The sequence below is a fragment of the Miniopterus schreibersii genome (genome assembly GCF_964146895.1).
Source record: "Miniopterus schreibersii genome assembly, chromosome: 9".
NCBI classification, from domain to species: domain Eukaryota; kingdom Metazoa; phylum Chordata; class Mammalia; order Chiroptera; family Miniopteridae; genus Miniopterus; species Miniopterus schreibersii.
In genome coordinates this window covers 55,423,118-55,446,053 of record NC_138118.1, presented here as the reverse complement: position 1 = coordinate 55,446,053, position 22,936 = coordinate 55,423,118, and the positions used below count along the sequence as shown (strand labels likewise).

The following is a 22,936-nucleotide window of genomic DNA, read 5'->3' as shown; positions in this document are numbered from 1 at the left end:
CCAACACCCGAGGTCAGGTCAGATGAAGGGATGATGCTGGGAAGGAAAGGGTGTCCCTTCTTAAACTAATGGAGTAATTGTGTTAAGGACTAGAAAAGCTGGACTCATGCTAAACAGATGAACAGGCAGTTTCACTGCTCTCTTTTCTGGGGCCGAAATTACTCTTGTCATTATGATACTTTGTAAAAACCAGTCACTAATATTGCATGCAAAGGTAAACTACAAATAAATCACCCACTACTCCTCATTTGTTCCTCAGTAGGTAGCTCGGCAGGCAGGGGTATGTGCATGTATTTTGGCTAAAATATACCTCCCACTATCTAAAGTGGCAATGTGGATACTGCAGTAAAAAGGCATAGTTTTTAGTCTTTTAACTTGGGGTTTAATGATATAAGATATTTTTGCAGTAAAAAAAGCAGGAGCATTTCATGTTATATATAGACAAGATAAATGTACCAAGTATTGCTATAAATTTCATTTTTCAATCATAAATTAGAAATACAAATAAACTAATATTCATTCTTTCATTATGGTCTTCCATAATTAAATATGCTACTGAAAGATAAAATTACACACCAGCAGAATGAGATGTACTCTGGTTATTCATAACTTTTATAAGGGTATAAAAGAACTTTTTTCATGAATTGGTCTCAATTCATGCAAGACTCATGACACCTAGAATCACACTCAGCAGCATAGTTTAGCAGATGCTGCAGGAAGTTCTGCCCTGGCCGGTGTGGCTCAGTTGGTTGGAGCATCGTGCCATACACCGAAAGGCTGTGGGTTCAATTCCTGGTCAGGGCACATACCCAGGTTGCAGGTTCAGCATATGAGAGACAACAAACCAGTTCATGCTAAATAGATGAACAGGCATCTATGTTTCTCTCTCTCCCTCCCTCCCTCTCTCTAAAAAATCAATAAACATATCCTTGGGCGAGGATTGAACAAAAAGAAAAAAGTGTTCTACCAATTTATCTGTAAATACTCTGCTCATTTTTTCCTGCTTGTCTTTCTAGTCATCAGTGAGAATATTTTTTAACAACAAAAGGTCAAATTTACTTTGAATTCTTTTGATAAATAAATAAAAAACAATCACAAAGTAAAGCAGGTGGAATTTGCGTCTGTGCTAAAGCATTCCTTGTAGCAATGACTGGCTGCCAGTTATAGTGAAAGGCACTCTAAGCAGCACAGAAAGAATTGTGCAGCTCTGCCAGCGAAATCTAAAGAAGGGCTCTAAAACAAGAGCAGAGAAAGAGGGAGGAAGGGAGGGAGGGCAGAATAGAGCAGCGGCTTTCAAGTGGGGTGCTGCAAGCAGCTTTAAAGCATGACGATATAGTCAGGGCACTGGGAAATAAAAAATGACAACAGCCAACACAACAATAGCCGTCTGGTGTGAATGAATCAAAATTATACCTATTTTTTGGTCAGATTGGCAAAAAAAATATATTTTTGTGTGTGCCGCAGAATTTTAGTAATTAGTTTATGTGTGCCACGAGATGAAAAAGGTTGGAAATTGCTGGAATAAAGGAAAGACGGAAAAAGAAGGAGGAAACAGAAAAGGGAGCGAGAGAAGGGAAGAGAGTGAACAGAAGGGATGGCGAGAGCAGGGAAAATAATCAGAAAATTAGCTGAGGACAGATAGGAAAGTAAAGATATTGAAAAAAATGATGAAGACGGGAAAGTGGGCCCTGGCCGGTGTGGCTCAGTTGGATAGAGCGTCGTCCTGTACACCGGAGGGTCTTGGGTTCGATTTCCGGTCCGGACACAGGCCCAGGCTGTGGGTTCACCCCCAGGCGAGGCGCAGGCACAGGCACATGGGAGGAAACCCCTGCTGCTTCTCTCGCACATCGATGCTTTTCTCCCTCCCTCTCTCTGTCCCTCTCTCTTCCTCTCTCCCTAGAATCAATGAAAAACATATCCTCAGGTGAGGATTAAAAAAATAATAAAAAGAAAAAAAGATGGAAAAGTGGCTAAAAGCCAAAAGAAGGTAACAATTCACAAGTTCCAAAATGAAAATTACTAAAGAAAGACAGCCTAAGACTTTGCAACTCTCCCCAAATTAGGACTACGACTAACTGACATAGTCCTGAACACTGGGACCAAAAAAGGGGCCAGGATCTTGTGGCCGTAGGCGGAGTGATTGTATCTTCTATCACCTCCCAAAATTAGATTTATTGAAGATGAACAAAGCTCTTTCAGACCCACAAGAACAAGTATATCTTTCTATCCGTTCATGAGATGCAATTTTGTGTTTTCTAACTAGGAGGAAAATTAACCCTAAGGCAAGTACAAACACCAAAGCCAGAATTCAAAAATAGATGACTCATTAAATAGGAGCTCACAGACTTGACTGAGGGACTGGCTGAAGATTAACAGAAGTAGACAACTGGTACAAAACTGCGTAATAATTTCTCAGATAATTTTACTTCCCCAGGCTGCCTTGGCTTCAAATCACTGAATTCACTACCTTAACCTAAACTTGCCAAGCCAAAGGAGTCTTAAATCCCACTTTCCTTCTAAACTAATAATCCATTCAGAAAGAATAATAACTGAGAAACCAAAGTGGATAGCCATGCTTTGGCACAACTAAATCTGTAATTAGTTGGGAAAAAAAAGTATTACACTTACTCATACCACTGTTTATTGTGTTTTCGGTAAAGCAACGTATCCAAGGCAACGGCATTGACATCCAGAGCTCCTGGGGAAGGCCACTGGTTGGTGAGGTGGGTAGTTAACTCTTGTCTTGATCTTAAATCATTATTCTTTAGCACAGTCCTGTGAATATTAAGATGGTGAGTGCTTTTGTCTTCATTGTTCTGCAATGGCAGAGGAACCTAAAGGTATCAATCTAGGCCCCCAAAATTCATCTTTTTAAAACGGTATGTTAATAGACTGTGAACAAAACTATAGGAAGGCTAGATGGCACTATAGCTGTTTTGTTTCCTGCAATATGTGTTTTTCATTCTTTCTTGACTAGCTACAACAGACCACTTATGACATTCAGACTTCCTATCATTTCCACAGAGATGCTACTGGAAGAATAAAGGACTCAAGTTGCCTTTTACATCTTACCTAAAAAACAATGGTGATATTTTAATGTTATAAGTTATCAGATGCCAGTTAAAATATGAAGGAAAGTAAAGATTCCACATGTATGATGTTCTAGCTTCAAAATCCACAATCTGTGAAAGTAATTTAACTCAGTAATCAAAAAATTAAAATGAATTCAAAATAAAATGAATGCAGAAAAATATAAAATAAAAATTTCATGAGGGTCCTGTAACTGTTTTTGATGGAGTGATTACTAATAAATCTTCATGAAAATAATTAAATCAATGGCAACTGTGTTGAAGAGTATAATCTACTGGAAATATTTCAGCTACAGAATAAAGCCATTATAACAACCCATGGTTTTCTTCCAAATCTGTAGAACTTTACTTGCTAATAAGAACTTGCAAAAGAACTAGTTTTTTGCCAAAATTTCTACTTCTCAAATTAACTGATCATTGTCACCAGATGAATTCGACATTTGAATTGGTGGTTAAAGATAATTTAAAAGCATAATTCTGTGTGCAAAGGTCTTATTCTACATCTGAAAGACCTTAACAGACCACCTAGGCCACCAGCATTCTCCAACTGTAGTCCGCAACCTCCATGTACCAAGGTTCTGAGCCATCAGCTCAGGCGTGGGAAGTAGTATGCACTTGCCACTAATTTTCAGAGATGATAACTGTTCTGTTGTGGGGCAGAGTCAGCAGTGTGCTAGCGAGACAATACTGCACGAGAAAATCAGCCTGCACAACACCTCTGGCTGTCAACATGTTTCTAATGGAATAACCCCATTTAATATGTCTCTAACAAGCTACATCCGAATGTTTCTGATTTTACAGGATACCTGTGTCCATTTAAAAATATTTGTTCCACTATGTCCACAAAGAAATACTATCTGATGTAAACACTAGCTTCTCTCTCAGAATGGAATACTACAAGTTAAATAAGCAGAAGTCAGTCGGAATGTATTTCATTAAGATATTCTTTTAGGGTAGGTCCAACAATTTCATTTCACTGGAGAGAAATACATGTTTAAAAGGACTATTAAGGTACTTTAATATTGCTTTTTATGAAAACAGTAAAGAATAATTAGAAAAATTTTAAGATTGACAGAAAAATTATATAAAACAGAAACGGGGATCACTGGCCAGACAATCTATTATAATAAACTACCATTATTTTGAGTTCTCTTACTACATTTTTCTCTTTTTGAGGTCTCTATATTCCCTCTCTCTAGGGTCTCTAGCGAATGTCACTGGAAAACTCAACTCAGTGTCATATCTGGAGTACAGGAAATAGAGCAGAATTCAGAAAGGCAAATGCATTTGTGAGGAAACGGCACTGGTAGAACTTGGTCAATGATGAGTCATTGAACTACCTCCAATTTATAATATATTCACTCTAGGAAGTAAAAACTTTTACACCACATAAACTGGAAACAGAAACTGAAGTTTCATAGAAGTTTTTACATGCTATTTGTCCATGGAGAATTTCTGCCTAATGACAAATTGACGTATTGTCTTTAGACCTTTGTGCTTAGAAATTCTAATGGTAATCATTTTCTATGGGAAGCTGCCTGGCCCACCGAACAGGGGATAAGAGATTTCAGTGTAGAGAGCAGTAGTTTTCATCCACGCCACATCTGTTTCGCACCCCTGTGCGGACTGTGCAGACAGTAAATCCTGGCACTTGCGCTGCCACTATGAAAAGAAAAAGTTCCTGGAGGACCCCTGGGTAGGGCCGTTTCTTTTGCCACTCACTCCAGTACACTAGGGGATGGGCAGATGAATTAAGTTAGGTTGAAAATCCCATCCCTGAATTTTGAATCTTGACTAGAGTCTATTTAGAGTAATAGAAGAGTTTCCTCATTCTAGCAGTGAAGTCCTGGCTAAAATATAGCGGCAAAGGGACATTCCTAAGTTCCTATTTTCCAACCCTCTGAAATACCTTGACCTAACTCCTTCCAGGCCTACTTTTCCAGTCTTTCTATCCATTCCATGAGTTGTTGACATCAATATAATAAATTCTCTTTGTGCTTAAGTTTTAGTTGCAATCAAAAAATCCTATTACTTACCTTATATCAAGCAAAATATACCTAATGAATTTCAAGACCTACTCAAAAGTAACCCAACTGATGTTGATATGAAGAATCTGTATATTTTTCTCATTTGGCCAAACTTAAAAATAGGTTCATTTTAAATTATTCAACAATTACTGTTATTTTATAATGCAAAAATCATTTTAATGGTAAAAGGAGGTGATAATTACCATTTAACTTTAATTAAAATTCCAAGAAATGGTAATGCTACTAAAGTTATCTAAATCCTGAATCATTCTGTATGAGCTATGCCACATATATATACTACAAGTCAAATTTAACATTCTCTCTTTAAGGTAATAATTCTCAGAAAGATATACTAAAGGAAAATTGTTAAGAAAGTAACAATAATATATCACAGCTAATTTTAAGAACTTTCTGTGGTACCTACCTCTAAAGTGCTAGTCAGCTAATTTATCTTCAGATTCTCAATAAGAATTATTCAGGAATTGAACCACAAAACAACATGATCCAATCTTTTATCCCCGCAGTTTTAATGGGGTATAACTGACTATTTAAAACTGTATACTTTAAAAGTATACAACATGATGATTTGGTATACAATGTGAAATAATCACACTCAAGGTAATTAACATATTCATCCCCTCACACACTTATATGTGTGTGTGTGTGTGTGTGTGTGATGAGAACACTTAAGATCTACCCTCTTAGAAAATTTCAAGTATCTAATACAGTATTGTTAACTATACTAACGTTGCTGTACATTAGATCTCCAGAATTTTTTCATCTTGCATAACTGAAACTTTGTACCCCTGACCAACATCTCTCCATTTCCCTCTCTCCCCAGGCCCTGGTAACAACCATTCTACTCTCTACTTCTATGAATTTGACTACTTTAGATTCCACATATAAGCAAGATCATACACTATTTGTCTTTTAGCATTTATTTCACTTAGCATAATGTCCTCCAAGTTTATCCATGTTGTTGCAAACAGTCTGTTGTGTATGTATATAAACACAGGATATATGTGTGTATATATATGTATATATACCCCTGTATATACATATACATACACATATACATACATCATATAAGTGTCCCAAAAAAAGATATATACACTTTAACAGCTGATTTCCATTACATTTTGAAAATGAAATGTATTTTAATAAACACTGCCTTTAAAATTATTCTAAGTGTATACATTTTTGGGGGGCACCCTGTATATTTATCAAATTTTCTTTATCCATTCATCCATCGATGGATACTGAAGTTGCTCCCACCTCCTGGCTAATGTGAAGAATACTGACACTAACATGAGAGCGAGGATAACTCTTTGAGATCCTGATTTCATTTCCTTTGCATGAATACCCAGAAGTGGGATTGCTGGATCATAAGACAGTTCCATTTTTAATTTTTTGAGGACTCCCCATACTGTTTTCCAAAGTGGCTGTACTAATGTACATTTCCAACAAGAGTGTACAAGTGGTCCCTTTTAACCACATCCTCACCAAAACTTACCTATCGTCTGATAACAGACATCCTAACAGGTGTGGGGAGGTATCTCATTGTGATTATGATTCGCATTTCCCTGATGACTAGTGAAGCTGAGCATCTTTTCATATACCTGTTGGTAATTTGTATGTCTTCTTTGAAGAAATACCTATTCAAGTCCTTTGACCACTTTTAATTGGATTACTTTTTGCTATTGAGTTGTATGAGTTCCTTATGTATTTTGGATATTAACTCCTTATCAGATAGATGGCAAATGGTTTCTCCCATCTATCGGTTGCCCTTTTTCTCTGCTGATTGGTCCTTTCCCGTGCAGAATTTTTACTAGTTTGATGAATTCATTTTTCTATTTTTGCTCTTGTTGCCTGTTTTTTTGATTCATATCCAAAAATTCATTGCATAGAACAATGTCATGAAGCTATTTCCCTATGTTCTCTCCCAGTGGTTTAACTGTCTCACGTCTTATATTTAAGTCTTTAATCCATTTTGACTTGATTTTTGTAAATGGTGTATGACAGAAGGATCCAATTTCATTCTTCCATATGTGGATATACAGCTTTCCCAATACCATTTACAAAAGAAAGCATCCTGTTCCCATGTGTGTTCTTCGTCCCATTGTCAAAGATCAGTTAGTTGACTGTAGATGCCTGGACTTATTTCTGGGCTCTCTATTCTGTTCCAATGATCTACCTCTCTGTTTTAATGTTAGTACTATACTGTTTTGATTACTGTAAACTTATAATATATTTTGATATCAGGAAATCCAATGCCACCAGCTTTACTCTTTTTCTCAGAATTCCTTTGGCTATTAGGAGTCTTTTTGGTTCCATATAAATTTTACGATTGTTTTTTCTATTTCTGTGAAAAATGCCACTGGGATTTTGACATGGATTTCACTGAATTTGCATATCACTTTGCATAGTGTGGACATTTTAACAATATTAATTCCTCCAATCCAAGAACACAGGATGCCTTTCCATTTATGTGTCTTAATTTCCTTCACCAATGTTTTTACATTTTCAGTGTACAAATCTTTCACCTCTTTAAGTTTATTGCTAAGTATTTTATTCTTGTTGCTATTGTGAATAGGATTTTCTTAAAAATTTCCTTTTCTGATAGTTCGTTGTTTGTATATAAAAACACGATTGATTTTTATATGCTAATTTTGTATTCTGCAACTTTGCTGAATTTATTAGTTCTAACAGTTCTGTTGTTGTCTTTATTTGCTATATATATTTAGGTGATCTGATGTTAAGTGTGTGTATATTTATATTTTCTGTATCTTTCTGTTGAATTGGCCCTTTTATCATTATATAATGACCTTTTTTTTTTTGCCTCTAGAGACAGTATTAGACTTAAAGCCTATTTTGTCTGATAAAGTACAGACACCCTACTTTCTCTTAGTTACCATTTATATGAAATATCTTTTTCCATCCATCCCTTCCCTTTCAGCCTATGTGTATCTTTAAATCAGAAGCCAGTCTCTTGTTGATGCATATCAATGGGTTCTGTTCTTAAGTCCATTCAGTCACTCTGTGCCTTTGATGGGTGAGTGTAATCCACTTACATTTAAGGCGATTGCTGAGTGGAGACTTACTGCTGTCATTTTTATTGCTGTTTCATCTGTTTTGCAGTTGTTTTGTCTTTCTCTTTCTCTTTCGCTGTCCTTGTTACTTGATAATTTTTTGTAGTGATTTCTTTTCTCTTTACCTTTTGTGTTTCTATTATAGATATGTTCTTTGTAGTTAACCTGAGTCTTGAATAATATAGCTTAGAGTTATAGCTTCCTATTTTACATTGATAGCCTAATTTCAATTGCATTAAAAAACACCACATGTAAAGCACTTTAAGAGTGCTTTATTTTTTCAGTATTTTGCCCTTTTCAAATTTTTTAAAAATAATTCTTTATTTTTCAGTTTTAGCTGACATACAATATTATATTAGTTTCAGGTGTACAACATAGTGATTAGATATTTATGTAACTTATGAAGTGATCACCACTATAGCACCCATCTGATACCACACACACAGGGTGGGGCAAAAACAGGTTTACAGCTGTTTGTAAGGAAAATAATACAATAATTAATAAATAATACAAAAATAAACTGTTTCATGTACTCACCACTGTGAACCTACTTTTGCCCCACCCTTTAGTTATTACAACATTATTGACTATATTCCTATCCCCATGACTGTTTTTGTAACTGGCAATTTGCACATTGTAATCCCTTCACCTTTTTCATCCATCCCCCAATCCTCTCCCATATGGCAACCATCAAAATACTTCCTGTATCTATGAGTTTGTTTCTGTTTTGTTTGTTTATTTTTGGTTTTTAGATTCCACATATAAGTGAAATCCTATGGTATTTGCCTTTCTGTGTGACTTATTTCACTCAGCATAATATCCTCTAGTCCGTCCATGTTGTTGCAGATGGCAAAATTCATTCATTTCTTCTGGCTGAGTCATATTCCATTGTGTATATGCACCATATCTTCTTTATCCATCTCTCTATTGGTGAGCATGTAGGTTGTTTCCATGTCTTGGCTACTGTAAAAAATGCTGCAATGAGCACACAGATGCATATGTCTTTTTTAATTCGTGTTTTGGGCTTTTTCAGATAAATACCCAGAAGTAGAATTGCTGGGTCCTTCTTTGTCTCTTGTTATAGCCTTTGTTTTAAAGTTTAATTTGTCTGAAATAAGTATTGCAACCACATTTTTTTTGTGTTTTTTTTTCATTTGCATGAAATATCTTTTTCTATTCCTTTGCTTTCAGCCTGTGTGTCTCTGAATATGAGCTGGGTCTCTTGTAGGCAGCATATGTATGGGTCTTGTTTTATTATCCATCCAACCACGCTATATCTTTTGATTGAAATATTTAATCCATTTACATTTAAAGTAATTATGGATAGGTATATAGTTATTGCCATTTTATTACTCATATTTTTAGTCTTCTTTTTCGTCTTCCTCCCTCTTCTCCTCCCCTCCCTTCCCCTCCCCTCCTCTCCTTTTTCTTTTCTAACCCTCATCTGAGGATATTTTTTCCATTGATTTTTAGAGAGTGGACGGGAGGGAGAGGGAGGGAGAGAAAGAGAGACATCAGCATGAGAGGGACATATCAATTGGTTGCCTCTGGAACACCTCCAGGCTGGGCTGGGGAATCGGCCTTCGACCTGCAACCCCAGGTACATGCCCTTGACTGGGAATCAAACCTGAGACCCTTTGGTGTGCAGGCCGATGTTCTAACCACTGAACCACACCGGCCAAGGTTCTTCTCAAAAAAGTCCCTTTGCCATTTCTTGTAATACTGGTTTGGTGATGATAAACCCCTTTAGCTTTTTCTTGATGGGAACCCAATTTAAGTTTTAACCTAAACATTTTAATAAAATCTACAAAATATATCACAGCATTTTCATGAAAATTATAAAAACGTATTTACAACTAATATCAAGTAAATGTATTAGGTGGGCGGTAAAATATACATTAAATTATGTGAAGAAACAACCATCTAAAATGATCTGTAATTATATTTTTTCATGATATGTATCTTCAAAAGAGGGAGTCTGAAAAGTACAACTTAAATTCTCCTCTCATTTTATCCCAAAACAGGCTTTGGGATCCTTGAAGAATTTTTGCCTTGCTTTTTGTAAAAAATTCTTTTACTTCGAGTAAAAATGTATCATTTGAAAGTGAAGTTTCTTTTTTTAATATGTACTTTTAAATATTGAAATACATGTCAGTGTTAATTTACCCATTCACTATTTCATGAGATCTCTAAATATGCCCTTAATTGTCTCACCTGAACATGTCTTTGAGGGATATACGTAATTTCAGAATACTGTGGATTTATAAACACAAAACCTCTTGATGAAATATGGAGTCCAGCTGTCCTGTGAAACAGTTTGAAACAAAACAGCATAGTTTTCAGTTAAGGACCAAAGAGCTCTTTTATTTTTCAAAGGAAAAATAGCTCTGTATTAAGCCCTCCTTGGCATGACAGAAACATTCAATGAATGTAATTTATTCTGTGAACCTAGCCAAAGCCTGTAAAGCTCCTATGCCTTCTAAATATATAATCTGTATTATATATGACAGTAATTTGCCATCAACATTTTATTTTTCCTAGATTTGTAATTATTCTTCCCATGATTATTGTTAGCTTATCTTAACTAAGTGTGATGCAGACACCACACCACAATAAGACTCTGGGTTGTTCATAAACTCCAAAGACTTCACTGTGAGTCCTTTATTCCTTCTCCAGAAGAAATCTGTTTATCAGTGTTTTTAAAGAAAAAACAAATTTAGTAAAAATATACTGTTAATTACTGTCTCTTTTTAAAATAGTATTCTACATCCAAATTGTCAAGTAATTTGTTAAATTTCAGTTTGTGAGAATTTGTCACATGAAGGGTATATTTACCCCGTCCTCTAATAATGTGGACTATTTTATAGGCATTTTAATTTTTAATAGAGGCTTATCTCAGGTAAAAATGTACAGTTCCAATAATATTATTTCAATGTTCCCACATAAACTATTTGCCGCTTTTTTCCTTTTTTTTTTAAAATCCTCACCCAAGGATATGTTTTTATTGATTTTAGAGAGAGAGGAAAGGGTAGGGGGAGAGAGAGAGAGAGAGAGAGAAACACTGATGTGTCAGAAAATCATCCATCGATTGCCTCCCATACGCACCCTGACTGGGGATTGAATCTGCAACCTGACCTGGAACTGAACCCGCAACCTTTTGGTGTACAGGACAATGATCCAGCCGAACTATTTGCTTCTAATAAAACTTTAGTTAATATTTTATTACACTGATCTTGCTCATATGATGTTTTGAACCCATGTTTTCCGCACATGCTCTTCCCTTTACCTAGAATAACATTCCTTTCTTTCTCTCCCTAGGTCGCCAAAGCTCTATTCAAAAATCAACTTTTAATGATGCTTTCCCTGGACCCACTACTCCTGCACTTCTTCTATAAAGTGTATACACTTTTATTACCATACATATATACATGTTCCTATACACTCATCGCATCACTTAGATGTCAGTTGTTTAGCTGACTTTGATATTCTCAAAGTTATATTATTCATGTTTAAATTCTCACTATCTAGCCCAGTTCCTGGAACAAAGTAGTTACTCGACAAATATTTATTAGAAAATATTACTTTAAAGGTTTATCTTCCTAAACTGGAAATCTGATCTGAAACTGGTAACCTCACAGAGCCCCTTAGCATGGCATATAAAGCCCTTTCTCACCTGGCACACACGTCTGCCCTCTACGTTAGAGTAATAGGAGCCATCATGCAGTTTCCTATTTGCTGGACTCTTTAATCTCTTCATGTTTTTGCTTTTGTTGTTTTCACTGCAAACCCATTTCTTCCCATACTGATCTATCAAATGTCTAAACAACTTTAAGGAATTAATGTAACTGTCACTACCTCCTTGAATCCTTCCTAGTTCATTCTCCTTTATTTCACGCTGTATCCAATACAAGCCTCTATCATAGCACCTGCGACACCTTGTCACTCTCATTGCCTATATCTCTGTGTCCCCTGAGAGCACTTTGAGGACAGGAACCAGAAAAAATTTCTGTATTCTTAGCATCAAATGCAGCATCCAGGACAGAAGAGGGGTTCAATAAACATCAGTACAATGAACAAGTTTTGAATTATAAACAGTAAATTTTATCATTATTTTAAAGAGCTATAGTCCACTTTTCTGAATCTAAAGGACAACACAGAATTTTGAAAAGCACCTTGAAAAATAATCTAACATGCAAGGGAATATAGCAAATATAGAATATACTCTACTTCAATACTACTGAAAATTAAATTCCAATGCAACTTTCTTAGTTAAAATTACAAAACATCTAAGTAGCTCTAGTATTCAGGGAAGCAATTAAATTGCTGTTAAGAGCATAATAAATATCACTTTGCTTTGCTAAACATCACAACAAACTTTTAGTCTAGTGGTTCCTTACCCTGACTATATAGACAAATAACTGGGTAAGCATTTAAAAAATTCTGATACCCGTGTCATCTCAGGTCAATGAAATGAGATTCTATGATGGTGGGGCCCAGACAATGCTATTTTCAAAAATTTATCTTTATTTTTGAAAGTATTACAGATGTCCCCCTTTTCCCCACCACTGACCCCCTCCACAAAGGGCCCCCCACCCAGGCCTACCGCACTATTGTCTGTGTCCATGGGTTATGCATATATGCATATAAATTCTTTGGTTAATCTCTCCCCTGCCAGTCTGAGATTCGTCAGTCTGTTCTATGTTTCTATGTCTCTGGATCTATTTTCGGTGATCTCACTTATATGTAAAATATAATGAACAAAATAAACTGATGAACAAAATGGTATTTTTTAATACTCTCTAAGTGATCTAATTTTTTTCTCCTGTGAAATCATAGGATGTAGAATAATAATAGGATGTGTATTCCAATGCTACCTATGGCACAGAACATTGAGAAAATTTTGGTCTCTTTCAGTAGAGGTTCCTTATCCGTTTTGTCCTTAAATGCTGGTGGTCCCAATGATTCCCTCCATTTCTATTCTCAAAATCCAAAAACAGGGTCTTGTAAATACACAGAACCCTGGCTTCACAACTGAGATCGTAAATCCTTTTGAGCCCTAAATTTTACATTCATTATTTTAAAGGAGAGAGAAAAGGTGAGATTTCCAGGGTTTGGTCTCTTTCCTTCCTTTCAGAGATAAGGCTCAAGTCTACTGTCACTTATAAGCTCTTCAAGAAGACCTAGAATTCTGTACTCTATATTTTGATAGCAGTGCTTAGCCAATTCAAAGATATTATTTTGTTTCATTTAATTATCTTGTGTCTGCAAACTTGAGGATTTATCCTCTCTCCTTTACCTCAGAGGCTGTGCTGATGCTCACGATGAACTTGTCTGCTGGATATATGTTTATGAGACATACAACCTTTGGCACTTAGAATTTACTATCTGTGATCCCAAATATTCCTAAGCAACCCCAAAGGTCCATAATATGAAGCAATTTTAAATTTTGATAAGGCATTTGAAGACCATGGCTCTGAGGTAAGTTTTGAGAGGGGGCCTCCCAAAATGCCTAACACCACTGCAGCAAACCTTGGTTATTTTCCACTTCCCACTCACTGTCTCATGTGCTGTCATTCTTAGGATGTATTCCAACGCTACTCATACAGAACATTGAGAAGATCTTAGGCTATAATCTTCATGAAAATAAAGTATTTAAAATATCATGACTATACTAATGCAGATGTTTATGCTAATGGACAGAATGCCTAGGGAGAGTACTGAAGTCAAAGACAGGGAAAACCACCAAGCACAGTGCTACATACACTGCACCCCCTAACTCTCTAAGAAACACAGAATAATAGAGCTAGTTACCTACCTCCACCGTGTCTTACTACTTGGGAAGAGAGGGACGATCACTCAGATGCTACTTGTTTAATGTCGGCCTTGGCCCTCCGACCTGCATAAGCTCCGTAAGGGCAGGGACTAGGTTTTATTTACTCCTGAATCGCCAGCACTTGGGACAGGGCTTGGCTCTTCATACGTTCTCAATAAATATTTTCCACGTGAGTGAGTAAATGTCAGAGAAGTTACGAAAGCAATTGAGTACCAAGAGAAGTGATGAAAATTTACTCTTCTTTATTCATTTAAAGTTTTCCAGAATTGAAAAATGCTTATATAGCTTCTGAATACCCTAACTTCTCCATAATGTTATAATAAAATTGTTCTTTATTTCTATGCTTTTGTTTCTGTTAATTTTAGAAAAAGCCATGGGATAAAGATTAACTTCATGTTACTTTATACTTATTTCCCTTCAAATAAAACATTTAGAAAGAAGCAGCCTAAAAAGGAGCCAGGTGGCCAAAATTTATAAATTATTTACCTATGAAATAGTCTTGCCTCCAATGTTAAACCCAAATCTAATCCAGTATCTTAGAACAGCAGTGGTTTGCAACTCTGGTTTTACTTTAGAACTTAACTTGACAGTATCTTTTGAAAAGAAACATTAATGAGAATGTAGAACTTAAAAGACAAATGGGTCATGTCAGAAGAATACAAGAATATAATTAACTAGACAAATATAGGAGAATATCAGCATCAAAAAGAAAAATAAATGTAAGTGATAGAAAATACTGAATACGGGCATTTCTTCTGTAAAACAGAAACAGAACACTACACAGTTCTGCAATAACACACTGAAAATAACTGGCCTTATGGAAAGAATAAGGTTGGGAGCTGACAACTCAAAACCTATTTGACTTTTTACTAGAACACTAATAAGAACATTAATAATTCTAATAAAATTTCAACCCAAATAAAAATATTTATTAAATTCCTATTAAGAGCTATTACAATAACTTTACAACAACAAAGGAAAAGCCATTTGAGGGTTGAGGCTGCTGAGGTTGGGGCTTGCCACACAGGCAAGGACAAACTGCACACACACCTCCAAGTGGCAGTTCAACCGAGCCAGAGGAACGCAAGGTGAAAGATTATTATGTACAAGGAGAGAGCGCCATCTTTTGGTTGCTTGTAGTAATTGCCTGAATTAGTGTATTTTGCATTGGCTGTTGCCACTTTTTAAGAAACATTAACCTCCAGGAAAAATAAACTATGAATCAAAGTGACTTCTTTGTTATGCTGACATCATCACCTTATTTATGCATCTTGTCTGAGCTAATTTACATTACGGAAGAGATTATATATAAAAAGTTCATAACATTCTCAAAAATAAAAGCAAAATGAAATCTTCATCTCTTCGGTAACTAAGAGACAGGCATAGGCATCTTATTCTGAAAATGAATAATATCCTGTAAGAACTATAATGCTAATCACCGAACAGCCCTAACTGATGAGGAAAAGCCCCTTCCTTCTTTGTAGATGATTCCGGCCAGTAACTGTGGAAGGAAGAGCATGAATGTGGACAACGGGTGATTGCGGGGGAGGGTGTGCGGGGATGAACGGTGATGGAAGGAGACCTGACTCAGGGTGCTGAACACACAGTACAGTGTACCCACGACGCGCTGTGGAATTGGGCAGCTGAAACCTGGGCGATTTTGTTAACCAGTGTCACCCCAATGAATTCAATAAAAAGGGGGGGAGAAAATATCTTGTTGATTAAGTAAAAACTGATTTCATAATTATTTTTAAGTTAAAACAGTTTAGGCAAACTACCAAGATTATTTGCAAAAGAAAAATTAAATCATCTTCTTGATCTTTTAATTGCAAAGAAATAACCAGAAATCTCTACTGTTTGGCTCTTGAAATTTTTCTCCCTGCTTATGGAAGCAAGGGGCTACAGAAGGTGTTAATCTGTCCCTAAACAAGTGATACTCCATATGACAAACTCTCAAATATTAGAAAAAATGTAAGAAACTTTCAAATATTAGAAAAATATAAGAAACAATATATGAACATAATTATTTTCATCAAGATACAAATTCCCAGAAAACGTTAAATTTTTATGTTCCTTAATAAAACTTTTTTACTTAAAAAATCATCTTTTATATTTAGTCTCCTTGCAAATTGCATGTTACTTACAAAAGGAACAGTAGTGACAATATAGAAGAGAAAAACATTTTAACCTAATGATTAAAATTAGTATCACTGCTAAAGCCAACAACAGACTTCACGGAACTCTTGATGTGATCTCCTGAGGACACACCACTTATATTGTACACCAGCCACAAACAGATAAACTCATTCTAATCACAGGGAAATACAAACAAACTAAAATCGAGGGACTTTTTGTAAAACTATAGCCTGTGTTCTTCAGAAATAGCAATCTCATGTGAGACAAACATTGAAAAACTGTTCTAAGTTAAAAGTGACTGAAGAGACTGACAACCAAATTCAAAACATGATCCTGGATTGTATCTTTAGCAGAAAAACAAAAATTGCAATAAGGGATATTATCTGGACAACTGATGCAAGTGAAATATGAGTTATAGATAAAGAGGAAAGCACTGTATCAATTTAAATTTCTTACATTGAAGCTGAACTATGGTTATATAAGAGAATATCTTTGTTACTAGGAAAGACACACTGAAGTATTAAGGAGTAAAGAGGCACCCTCTGATGCGTGCACCCTCTCAGGTGGTTTAAAAAATAATACATCTGTATATACAGGGAGAGAGAGAATTATGACAACTGTGGCCAAATGCCGAAAATGGGTGAATAGGAAAAGGCATATGGAAATTATTTTGTACTATCCTTGCAACTTTTCTGAAAGTTTGAAATTATTTCAAGAAAAAATTTTCAAATCAACCTTTAAGATTAAGTAAGTATTAAATATTGAGACTTTTCACTATAAGCAATTGACAAAATCAAATTTGACAAAATGGTATGATTCGTACAAGTGCCTCTGAACAGTGACAAGTTAAGGAGCTTGTAACAGAAAGTAGGAATGTAGACCAATACACAGCTTCCTTCATTGAAAGAAGTCTTGCTAGAGAAAAGGTTTAGCTATACGAACTGTGCTCAGTAATATTCTGGCACAACTTGGTGACAGACCGTTTATGCACTGGCCCTGCACTTTTAGCAGCACTGGTCTTATACACCGTATTTCTACACTCACTCAACTAATCGATCAATCATTAACTAAATAAATACTTTTAAAATTATACATGTGCATTTGAAAGAATATACACCAAATTATATCAGTTAAGTCTGAGTAGCAGAAATGAAAGTCATTTTTATTTTCTTCCTATATTTTGTAATGTTTCTACAATGAGCATGGATCACTTTTATAATAAGAAAAACAGAAGTAAACTTTTGGAAAAGAGAAGTGAAAAAGAATTTAATAGCAGGCAATCAGACTTCTTGGAATTTGAATCTTATATTAAAACATGAAACTTTGTTATATTCACATACTGCCAAAATTTTTCCAAAAAAGATCTCACTTACAGCTGATCTTGAAGCTCCACAATTATATATTCTAATTGTTCCTTTTCCAATTTATGGGCCAGATCAGAATCTTCAATCCTTTGCAGTAGTAGTTTATTCTGGGAGACAGATTCGGACAGCTGGTTCTCTCGAAGTCGTAAGAGTTCTTCAAGATAACCCTGGAAATACAGATCAGCAAGTTATTGCCAACTGCAAAATTCTAACTTATATTTTGAGATAAATGCTCAGTAGCTTACATGTTATTCATATCTATATTGTAATAAAAGTATTTTAAAGTATCACTGATTAAACAGTAAAAACATTGTTTTAATTTAATGCAAAAATTTAACATGTTCAGTAGTTAAAGCTCTTCTTTAAGGTTCATTAAAATATGTTTGTAATTTAAGGTAAAACTTAGTTAAAACTTTGTAATTTCTAAGTTCTACAACAGCGATAAAATACTCTACATGCCTCCTAGTTTCAAAATATAGACCTAATCACAGAATGACCAATTAAATAAATGCCTCTATGTGATTATTTTTTCAAAAACAGGTATTAACATTTTAGCTTTAACAAACTGGAGGGAAGCAGTAAGATGTTTTGGTTAGGCCTGCGGTTCAGGGACTGCCCAGTGTCTGGAGAGCCCAGTTCTACTAGTTATCAGCTCCATATCCTTGGGCAATCTCAATCTCTCTGTGCCGTAGTTTCATCTTTTGAAAAAGTGAGAACAGTAAGTGTGCCTAGTTGGGAAGATTAAACTAATCAGCATAGGCAGAGTGCTACCTGGCACACAGTACACAACGTGTAATTCCTAGCTACTATTATTAGGAAACACCTAATACGTAGGAGACTTCTTGGGCTGATCCTCTATTATCTTTTACTCAGTTTCTTTGTCCTTTTGCTCTGCTTTCTGAGAGACTTCACTGAATTATCTTCGAAACCCTTATACTGAATTTTTGAATTCAGGAAATCTTAATTTTAATTTTCAATAGCTCATTCTATCATGTTGGCTTCTGGCTCCCTTCTCATGACATCTCACTTTTTAGCTGCAATGTGCTTACAAATCCTCCGGGTATATGAATTAGAGCCTTTTATTCTTAAAGTATTCTTCTGTTCCATTATGCTATCCTATTCATTTGTTATTAACAAGCTGTTTTAACTATTTTAGCTTGATGATACATGTTAATAGAAGTTAGTACTATTCAACCCTCATTAAGCGTCTTTTTCAGATTTTTTTCCTGACAATTTTCAAATATTTTTTTCCATAATAAAATCTCAAAAATTAAAAATAAAATTTTTACGAAGTATCTTATGTATACACGTAACATATAAATTATCTACAAATTATATACAAACTGTACATAAATTATATACAAATGTTTATAAACATTAGTAAGTAAATACTACTTATGTACCCACCACCTAGATGAAGTTAAACCCCTATAATGCCTTTCCCTGATCATACCCTCCTGCCTTCTCTGCCAAGATAACAGTATCCTGAGATTTGCTCTTCTTTCCAGCTTTACCACAAATGTTGTCTTAAACATATATTGTTTAGTTCTGCTGGGGTTTGTCCATGTTCTTTTGAAACTTGCCTTTGCATCTACAATGAGGAGTCTTACATTCAACACTGACTGGTATTCCACTGTATGGATACTGCAGTTTATTTACTCCCGTCAATGGCCATTTGGGTTACTTCTAGCTTTTTCTTAATATAAACAATATTACTATGAACACTCAGTATATGTTACTGATACACACATCTAAGAATTTCTAGGAACTATGACTGGAAATGGAATTGCTGGGAAACAGGCCATGCATAGCTTTACATTTACTAGATAATGCCAAATTGTTCCTATTATTGTTTTATACTAATCACACTCCCACCTGATATTAATTCACATGGCCTTATACTGGTATTAAAATTATACTGAATTCATAAAAGTCATTGAAAAACAGTCCTTTTCCTTACTCTCATGAACGGTCAGTATAAAATAGGGATTACAGTAGTCCCCTGCTTATCCATGGTTTTCCATACTTCCAATTACCTGCTGTCAACTGTGGTCCGAAAATATTAAATGAAAAATTCCAGAAACGAACAATTCATAAATTTTAAATTGCATGCCATTCTGAGCAGGTGCTGAAATCTCTCGACAACCCGCTCTGTCCCGCCTGAAATGTGAACCACTCCTTTTGTCCAGTGTATCCACACTGTAGACACTACCCTCCCGTCAGTCACTTAGCAGCCAATTTGGTTATCAGACTGACTGCTGCAGTCTGGCAGTGCTTGGGTTCACGTAACTCTTATTTTACTTAATAATGCCACATTTACTTAACTTTTACTAGAGGATATTGTTTTAATTGTTCTACTTCATTATTTGTTATTATTGTTAATCTCTTACTGTGCCTAATTTATAAATTAAATCTTCTCCTAGGTATGTATAGAAAAAAACATAGTATATATAGGGTTTGGTACTATCCACCATCTCAGGCATTCACTGGGGGTACTGGCATGTATCCCCTGTGGATAATAAAGAACTACTGTACTGCCTTCTGAACATTTGGTGGAGTCTTCCTCCCAAACCAAACAAGTCTGGTGATTTTGGGGGGAGGAAAGGGTAGATTTTAAACTATTTATAAAATTTCTTTAATGCTTATACATCTATCAGTTTTGAGAGGTAGTATTTTATAAAAATTCTTCATCTAAGTTTTCTAAAGTATTGACATAAAATTGCTAAAATTATTCTCCTATAATTAATTATTGGGGTTATTCTGCTACATTTATAGTTATGCTATCTACTCTCTTTTAATTCTTAAAGTTGTCTATCTGTGCCTGAAAGCTTTTATGACTATAATTATTTTTGAGAAGATTTTTCTATTTCATTAGTTTTTACAAATAATCAGCTTTTGGTTTTATTAATTGTTTTTCTGTTTATTTTATTAAAATCTGTTTTTATTTTTTCCTTCTTTGAAACTGATTTTTTTGTTTTGATTTTTTGTCTACTTCTTATATACTTATCTCTTTAATTTTCCTACTTTCTTTTCTAAGTTAAGTACTTTTACAAGTACTGCACAAGTTGCAATTTAAAATTGTCAGTATGGCCCGGCTGGGCGTGGCTCAGCGGTTGAGCGTCGACCTAGGATCCAGGCGATCAGGGTTCGATTCCCGGTCAGGGCACATGCCTGGTTGCCGGCTTGATCAGTGACTCTCTCATCATTGATGTTCCTATCTCTCTCTCTCCCTCTCCTTTCCTCTCTCTGAAATCAATAAAGATATATTTAAAATAATAATAATTATAATAAATAAATAAAATTGTCAGTATGCACTGTTTTCATTCTTATTTACTCATTTATTTTGACACATAATTTAGAAGTTTAATTTTATAAATTCCCATTAGTGCTCCACAGGTGGCAGTAAATATTTTGTATTGAAGCTAACTTTATTGCACTGTGATCACTATTGTATCATCTCTTTGGTATTTGTGGGAATTTGTTTTGTGACATAGTACGCTCCTTAAAAATTGGACAGCTGTCCTCTATGTGCTTGAAAAGAATGTGTCTTCTGTTAGCATTTAACAAATTTTAGATCAAGCTTACTAACTGTGCCGTTCAAGGTCACTACGTCCTCACCAATGTTTTGTTTGTTGAATTTGTAAATTATTTGAAAGATGTTAAAATTTCCTACTATAATTATGGATTTAGAAATTTCTCCTGGACAGTCTATTATGCTTTACATTTTTCATGGCTACATTGTTAAATGCATGTAAGTTCAGCACTGTTATACATTCCTGGTGAGTTGTTTCTTTTTTACAAAGATAATGTCTTTATTTAGTCTTAATAATGCTTTTTGACTTAATATCTATGTTGAATCACATTAATACAGAATCCCTTTGGTTAATGTTTGCCTACTACATCTTTATCCTCTTAGTTTAAAATGTTTGTCTTATTTTATGTATGCCTCTTACAGATGACACTTAACTAAAATTTAAGATTTAAAATAAGTTTGTCTTAACTAGCAAGTTTATCCCATTTACTTTTATGGTGACACTGACTTGAGTGGTTACACTGAACTTTCTTTCTACCACTTTAGCTGCTGGCACCATCCTTTACATCATCCTTATTTTTTCTCACTTGTTACTTTGTATTGTAACAATCAAATTTTCCTTATTTATCTTCTCACTGTCAGTTTGAAAATTAAATATTCTACTTCTTTTAACTGTAACTTTGGGAACAGGCATGCACATTAAAATATGTGTCTACCCTTTTCACTATAAAACAAAGACCTCAAATGGCTTTCGCTTCAATCATCTTCTCTTAACGTCTTCTAATATTGTTAGTTTTAGTCCCAGTGGTGGGCTGCAGTCAGCTTGTACAGCCCTTGAGAGCTGACTGTTAAATTTCAGAAATTTTGTATGCAGTTGTTAAACACTGCTATTATTAAAAATCAAGTTATATAGACATAGTAAGGTAAATTATATTAAAAATAAGGAAATGACCACTCAAATCTCATCACGTTCTAAGTATTTTACATTTATTGGTGCTCTTAAAGTTGTTTCCATCTATTGTATCTGTCTGACAGAAATACTATTGAATGGTGTGCTACCCATTCCCTATGCGTCTCTTCCCTATTCTGCATTCAGGGATATCACATTGGTAGCTTTAACTTGGCCATGATGGGAGTATTTACCCCAAAGAATCAGCAAATGCTACAGATCAGGGTTTCTCTATTTCCTCTGCAGAAGCCAGTTGTTAAACGTATTTTAGCACAATGCCATCTCATATTGGCGATTAATATAGTTTTTGTTTCACGTAGTCAAGGTTTATTTACCAATTTCTGTGCTTAATCTGTCATTTTGCATCTCACTCCTGCCTTCTGGGTTCAGTTTCTATCTTGAATGACAGTGGGCCTAGCTGGGTCTGCTACTACCCTGTTGATACTAAAACACAGGTGCCTAAGTTAAGGGAATGGCCCCTCATTACCTCTGGGGACGGCAGTGGCTTAACTCATGACTCACTCCTCTTATTCTCCGTCTTTCTATGTTCCTGGTTCTTAGTGAGCTCCTATTCTTTGAGAGAGCAGCTCTGCACGAAGCTCTTTTAAAAACTGTATTCTACTCAGCATTTTCATATTTTTACAATGTAAAGGCTTTCAGATTATCTTAGTCTGAAATTGTGCTGGTATGAGAAGTCTTCTTCATTAAGTTTTCTCCATATACATTATCAACATTTTTATAGCTATTATAAATGGGATATTTTTGTTTATGTTTTCTAACCAGTAGCCGCTTGTCTATATAAAATCTATTCATATTTTAAAATTTACTTTGTAAGTATTTTCCTCAGTGTATTTTTTAGTGTTTCAAACCTTCTATTGTTAATTCCATCAGGCTTTTCCTATACAGATTTTTTTTTT

General features: G+C 35.1%; 1 protein-coding gene across 7 annotated transcripts in view; it reads right to left on the bottom strand.

The window, feature by feature from the left end:
• Positions 1–22,936, bottom strand: part of RUNDC3B (RUN domain containing 3B) — a gene marked incomplete at its 3' end in the record, with an annotated part of 118,094 nt that overhangs the window by 10,505 nt on the left and 84,653 nt on the right. For 3 of the 7 annotated variants that reach the window (XM_081147617.1, XM_081147616.1, XM_081147615.1), the window contains 2 exons: positions 17,548–17,705; positions 2,629–2,775 (listed from right to left, as the gene is read on the bottom strand). In XM_081147617.1, coding sequence (XP_081003743.1) covers positions 2,629–2,775; positions 17,548–17,705 — 305 coding nt within the window. Of the gene's footprint in view, positions 1–2,628; positions 2,776–17,543; positions 17,706–22,936 lie in introns of those variants that run through there. The other 4 variants (XM_081147618.1, XM_081147619.1, XM_081147620.1 and 1 more) reach the window with 2 other exon arrangements.